Raw genomic sequence first — 7,397 nt, forward strand, 5'->3', positions numbered from 1 at the left:
ATGGTGATGATGATAATCATGATGATGATGAAGATGATGATGATGAATCAGTCTCCAGCCCCGAGCTTCACCATCCGCTCCATCCTGGGCACCGCGGAGGACAGCACGAGGCAGGACGGAGGAAGCGGAGGCGCAGGTGGAGCTGCAGGTGCGGGTGGGTCGCGCGCGACGGCGGCGGCGGCGGTGGTGTCGGTGGCGCAGAGGAGGCGCGCGCTCTCGGTGTCCTCGGACGGCTGCAGCGCTGAAGAGGAGGAGAGCAGCGGAACCGAGTGTTTCTGCAAACTCCAACACACACTCTGCTCCAAAACGCGTCCGAGTGAGTGCATCTCATATTCATACCTATAATAAAACATTCTCTTCTTTCTGTTCCAACATTAATAAACAATCACACACACGCGCGCGCACGAACACACACTCTCTCTCTCTCTCTCTCTCAGTCAGTAAGGTCCAAAACTTTAAAACTATTTGCACTGTTTGTGTAAAATGCAATGCTTTCCATTAGAAACACATGTACACACCACCAGCACAAGTACTTCAAAAAATCTCCGAAATGTTTATATACGAAATGTATTCCTTACTGCCTCTCGAGCTGATTATAAACATTTCTGATCAAATCCACTAATTTTCAGAAAAGATAAAACTTAATCAACAAAACTTGATCAATACCTTAACTCCATGATCAATATCACACACTTGCTTCGATTTCAACAGTGACAGGAATAAAATCCTAAATATTAAATATTTAAAACATTAACCAGTTAAGTTACTGTAATTTCATTATAAAATAAAAAATAATCTAAAATTAGTTTTAAATAAATTCACCCCAAATGTCCACTGTGTTATGCAAAGTATTTATTAAATGTACATTTAATTCTGCAGATCCCCAAAATACAGATATTTATTTTAAAATATCTCCAAATCATTTATGTTTGAAACAATTATTAAAATGTCTACAATACCATTTTAACTCTTTACTGAAGCCAAATTTACTTTTATTTTCTGAACCTAACATACTAAAGTCCAAACTGACCAACAAAATGTCAGGTTCAATTATTCCTAGATCATTTATAGACTTGTTTTTAAGTTTTTAAGATTTGATTGAATTATTCCACAATACTCTGCTCATGATGTGGTAACTGTAAACTTAACTAAACAAATAAATCCCGCCACCCATCCTTCACTTCACCGGACTCTGTCATCAGAACCAGACAAAAAGAAAATGCTTTTCTACTCCGGATCCTGATCCCAATCTTCAGAAGCTCTAATAAAATAGTTTTAGGGTTAGGGAAAAAGTTTTACTAAAAAGCTGTCAGGAGTGTCTTGTTGAGCGTTTTGACATGGTAAAGTTACCCACTGTTCACACACACACACACACACACACACACACACACACACTTAACACTTATATCTTTTTCATTTTGTTTTATATATTTTTTATACAATACCTGTTTGTTTTAATTGTTTTAAAAACTTACGAAAGTACAATATATACATATATTGATTACTAATATTTTTGTTGGTTTGGTTGTTCAGTGTGATTTTGTTGATTACTATAAAGTAGGAACGAGTTGGAAACTCACCTGTAAAATGAGAAATCACTACCGAACAGGTGAATGTAAATATTTTATTCAATCAGCAATTGCTCACCCGCCCAGGTAGCCACCCTGACCTGATCTTACCTTACCTTACCAGCTGTACATTTGGCAAAGAGTAGAGAAACTTTCTTTCTTACAAAGTATATAAAGAACTAAACCTAAACAATTCATGAGTCATGAAAAAATAAAGCATCACTGGTTATATATAATCTTACATAAATCCTCCTACTTCCTGATTGCATACGTAGTCTTTCTAAACATCCCATAATAGTTCAGCCTAGAGGAACTGATATGCAGCGGACAATGTGTTAACATAGCACTGCTCACACACACACACACACACACACACACACACACACACACACACACACACAGGCCCTCTGCTTCGTTTTAATGCACACTGTACAGAGGAAGCATTTTCTGTAAATTTTCAGTTGATGAGCTTCCTTATTTTAGACAATGCTTCAATAAGGATGATAAATAATTAAATAGTGCATTATAGTGAAATAGTGCACAGTATTATATGTAAACATGAACTAGACTATATACAGTGTGAATATATAAAAAATACAATCATAATACTTTGAAAAAAAACACGTTTTAATGCAAACAGAATGATTTTAAGTGTAGATTTAAGAAGAAATTCTCAAATTATTATTCTTCATATTACAGTGTTATAAATACATAATGTGCTAATTACAGAAGAACACAAGGACATGATAAAAAGTTTACAAATTAATGCTTTACAAAAAATAAAAAAATTACAAAAAGAGTTCTGTTTGAACATCTTTTTGTTCTTTTTCTAAATACTTAACTCTCTTATTGTGTTAAAATACTTGCAGGTAATTTTTTTAAGTATTGAATTTTGAACAGTATTAAACATTTAAACACTTTAAAAAGCTTGATATTTCACATACATGCTGAATTTGCTGTGGAGGAATGTTTGGTCCAGACAGAAGGAGCATTTAGACAGATATAGTCCGCATAAAAATATAAAATAAAATACATCACTATAGATAAAATACCAAACTAATCTTTTCCTCAACATTAGTTTGATATGTCTCCTGGGAAGGTGCAGGGGGTAATATTCAGATAAAGCTAGCATGTAGTTGAACTGTAACTCCTATGTAAGGTACACTATAGACAACTCATCTAGATGAAAGATGCATAAAGATACATAAAGAAAAACAAGATAAAACTGACATTAACAATATAAAATGTGATTCCAACTGTAATGTAATTTCAATTAAAAAAGTATAAATATAAGTATTGTCATAAAATCTAAGCAGCTTGGCTTTTGATTATTTAATAGAACTCTAATAGTAACAACAGGTTGAAAGTCCAAAAGTAAACCGAGGCCCGGAGTCCCTTGTGGGCGAGTACCAACTGCTACTGTTGTCTCTTGTGGGCGTGGCCTGTCTAGCATTTCCTTAAATAAATAAGAAATGGTAGTAGCAATAAATCGAGCCTTAATCTGACTAGATAAAGACAAATATAATCAGTTTCATTGCTACATGATCAATATCATACTGGTTTCGATCTCTGCCCAGCTGAGAATTGTTCCAGCTACTTACACTCACAAAGCACACCGACAAACTTGCCTACTTATTTCCAAGCTTTTCTTTTCTTTATAATGTCTGTACATATTTAATGATGTAACATATATGACCAGATAAAACAAAACTAGTTATTCTTTTACTTTTGCAGGAACTAGAGGAACGTCAGACTGCATAGGATTAGTTGCATAAGGAATCAGTTGCGCCAGTCGTTTTGTTTTGTTGCTTTGAAGTATCATCGCTTTTTCGCATGCAATAACAAAAAAAGTAGCAGGCTGCATTGTCACTTTTTTAGTTTAAAAAAAGTTTAAAACTACACTGCATATACCCCTGTAGGCGAAAAATACTCGCTATCTGTACAGTGAAGGGGGCTGAAATTTCTACTAGCGCCACCTGGTGGTGCAGCACGTGCAATAGTTATAATAACTATTATTAGCCTAATTGTTTTGTTTTTATTTCCACATCATGTCTCATAGATGCTCCAGTAAACAAACCCTCATCAGAAGGGAAAGAACACACTCTGCACAACAGCACCAAGAATAATAATGATGACCAGAGGTCACTGAGTCCATGCAGCGATAAGCGCACTGACAACGCTGGTGATGATAAATCCAGCAGTGGAGACACAGGGAAGAAAAAGACACGCACTGTGTTCTCACGGAGCCAGGTGTTCCAGCTGGAGTCAGCGTTCGACGCCAAGCGGTACCTGAGCAGCGCTGAGCGGGCGTGTCTGGCCTCCAGTCTGCATCTGAGCGAGACGCAGGTTAAGACCTGGTTCCAGAACAGGAGGAACAAGTGGAAACGGCAGCTCGCGGCAGAGCTCGAGGCTGCACACGTGGCTCACGCGGCTCCCTCGGCGGCTCGGACTCTGGTCGGGATGCCATTGGCTGGATTCGGTGTTCCAATGCCGAGATCTGCGGCTTTTCCCATGTATTATCCCGGAAGTAATATTCCAGCGTTTCCTCTGTACAGTCTTTACAGTAACATTGACTGTTGAGGCAGAAGAAGATTAATGGATGCTTTCGTGAATAGGGTGTGTCTGCAGATAGAGACCAGTGGGCATGGCTTTAAATGGGTTTGATGGGCAGTTGAAAGTTTTTAAATGGAAGACAAATAGGCATGTCTTTATGAGACTTAGAGTCAGGTCCCAAAGGTATTGAGGAAAGGGGACATGTCTTCGATCTCATAAATACCCAAACGACAATCTCTCAGGTCACGAGGTGAGTTCATGGTAGTTAGTTGGTGAAAAAATTGATAAAACTGTATAAAATGTGCAAGGAATTAATCCTTTAAGAATTCAAAATATCAATCCAAAGACACACCCACATTCCCATCTATGGTATCAAAGACCCGCCCAGTCAGAACTTCTCACTTTTTTGCCATGGACTCTAGTGATGGGTCGTTCATGAACGTTTCGTTCTTTTTGAACGAATCTTTAACGTAAAGAACGAGTAGTTTCAGACAGTGATTCGTTCATTTTCTACTGGGCGCGCAGGCGCAAACCATCGCAAAACCTCTGTATGTTATGTACAGGAAACAGAATTGAGCGATTCTTTCTCAATGACTCTTCTACTCCGAGTCGTTCGTTCTTTTGTCACGTTACTCCCATAGACGCTATGCGGTGCAATAGATTAAAAAATCTAAAGACTTGGACTAGAAGATATGAGAGGTGAGCTGCTCATTCTGTTTATTATAATATGTCCTTAACGGCATTGTAATATTTTCATTACTGAACCTAAAGCCAAAATTTGTGTATGTGGATGTATTGGGGGTCTGTTTATTAAAAACGCAACATTTTATTTTACTTCTGATCAAAAGAACAAAATCTTTTAAAAAAAAGATTAGTTTATTTTGATGAATGAGATTCAAAGAACAGAGTCACTAAAATGATTCAAACTTCCCATCACTAATGGACTCACCTTCTCTGGTCTAGGATCTGCAGACTGCAACCATGATGGACAATATTAAATAATAAAAGAAAATGTGGCATGTAACTAGCAACTTTATTGTCTTTAAATATGTCATAATGTATGTCTATTTCTTTCCAGGGAAACAAAGATTACAAAGACCTCTCCAAAACTACTCTTGGCCTTCTGTAAATTGTAGTACAGTTGTGTAACTTTAACTAGATGATACACTTACAGTTCTAACAGTAAAATATATTTGGGAGTCAGGGAATATATACAGAATAAAGTCACTGTATGCTCTGTACAAATCTAACAATATTTATTAAGACATTAACACATCTGACATCTCATTAAAGGTTTTGTAAAATAAAACATCTCTATTACAGTTCTACTAATAATCATTCTAACAAGATGCTAGTAAAAGAAATTTAAAAAGGACATTTTGTCTTATGACAGCGGCTTCTTTTTCTCCTCCTGCACTTCCTCTGTGATTAACTATGTTCAGAGTTTAGATATCTGCCTAGGAACGTTTCAACAGAAGTGCATGATTCTAATTGGCTTACTCTGCATATAGCAAATAAAATGTGATTAAATGATTTATTGACGTAAACGCAGTTTAAATGTGGAGGAATCATAATCTTGACTTGGTTAAACCTTTATGAATTTAATTACAGTGCAAAACATGCTATTTTTAAAAACGTTATTTTAAACAACTAGAAAGAAACAGAGCCAGTCAGTTTTAGTTTAGCTTCATTTAATAACATTTAGGCTAACATTCTTGTCAGACTTAAATGTCAAGTCAATCGTATAACTCAAGCATTACTCAGCTTATATACTTCATATATTGTGTTTAGCTGCCAGCTAACTTCACAAATTAATGATTTATTCTCTAAAAACTGGTGAGAGTGAAGTTTAAGGTGACCTCAGTACCGCATTCTTTCGACTCCAGGACGTTTTCAAACAAACAAAAGAAAAATTTTCTTAGAATAAACAAGGAAATGATTTTATGAGCATAAATATGTTCTGTTTTATTAGAATAAATATATTTGTCTTTTTACATATTTGTCTCTCTACACAAGCTCAGCTGTGTGTCGAATCATACACACACACAGACACACACATTCACACACAAACACACACTCATGTAATGCAGTAAAAATGTTTCTTTGCATTTTATATACTTTTTCATTGTTTTCTGCTTTATTGTATTTCTATATATCTTTTAGATTAGCACTTTCTACATTAGCACTTCCAGATTATAGCCTTTAGGGTTATGGGATTTGAGACAAAGCTCATCATTACATACGTAATAAACTTTATTTTTAAAACTGCATGCCACTTTCTTATATTCTCACTTTTATTACTCTTATTATTTCTTATATACAGCAAGCCTAACACAGCTTTAAATGCTCGTTTGTATTTGTAACACGACTAAACTGTAAATAAATCTACTTTAAGAGCTATCAGGACTGTGTATTCTTGTGTGTGTTCTTATTAACAAAAAAACACAGCGAGATAAAGTGTGTCCACAAGGTCATTTTATTATTTTTTTTATTGTATCTCAGTGTGTTATATTTTGCATGTCAGAATCTGTTTAATTTGTTATTAAACTTACCATAACCCCCCCCCCCTTTTTTTTAAGGGAAAAAAGATATACAGTTGTACTACAGAGGTTCCTATATAAATAGATATTTAATTGATCCTGAAGGAAATTTCCAGCATCCAGTAGCAAGAACATTACATAACAGACAATAAACACGTGGTAGCAAATTATAGATCATCAATCATTGCTAAGTGAGGATGAATATTAGTTGACAGACTATGGATAATTTAGATGTGTAATGAGTTATAGGCACTGAATGTAAGATGTAAGTCAATGATGTCAGTGCAAATATAAAGATAAATACATAAAACTATATATATATATATATAGAGAGAGAGAGAGTATAACATAAACAAATTAGTTAATTAATTGTTACCAATATAAATATTATTTTTTTATTTATGCATACCTTACGTATATACGTACTATATATTAATATTATTTAAGTTTATTAACTACATTTGTTTATTTAAATAATTGATAGAAATAATTGGAACTAATTAACGGCGCATTTATTTGTTTACACTTTTATTTCTTTATTATAACTTGTTTATATTATTTAACGTGTGTGAATTACCGTAATACACCTACAGAATCTCCGAGTCGGCTACACGTCTCTACGCACCCTGTGACGAAACAGGAAGTGGAATATCTGTAACCAATCCAAAGCGTCGCCGCTAAATTCAAACTTACAACTTGACCAATCAGGACGCGGCTTTGCTTTCGCCGCGTGAGA

General features: G+C 35.4%; 1 protein-coding gene across 1 annotated transcript; it reads left to right on the forward strand.

Moving 5' to 3' along the window:
* LOC128540820 (homeobox protein HMX2-like) lies at positions 1–4,211 on the forward strand. Its single transcript, XM_053510807.1, has 2 exons — positions 1–316; positions 3,628–4,211. Exons 1-2 carry the CDS (start codon positions 1–3, stop codon positions 4,146–4,148), a joined length of 837 nt encoding a protein of 278 aa, XP_053366782.1. The 3' UTR covers positions 4,149–4,211.
* Positions 4,212–7,397: the final 3,186 nt, after the last annotated feature.

Source organism: Clarias gariepinus, chromosome 14 (assembly GCF_024256425.1).
Source record: "Clarias gariepinus isolate MV-2021 ecotype Netherlands chromosome 14, CGAR_prim_01v2, whole genome shotgun sequence".
NCBI classification, from domain to species: domain Eukaryota; kingdom Metazoa; phylum Chordata; class Actinopteri; order Siluriformes; family Clariidae; genus Clarias; species Clarias gariepinus.

Coding starts and splice junctions, on each gene's coding strand:
- LOC128540820 (XM_053510807.1), top strand. CDS start 1: ATGGTGATGATGATAATCATGATGATGATGAAGATGATGATGATGAAT. Junction 317..3,627: donor CTGCTCCAAAACGCGTCCGA/GTGAGTGCATCT, acceptor CATGTCTCATAG/ATGCTCCAGTAAACAAACCC.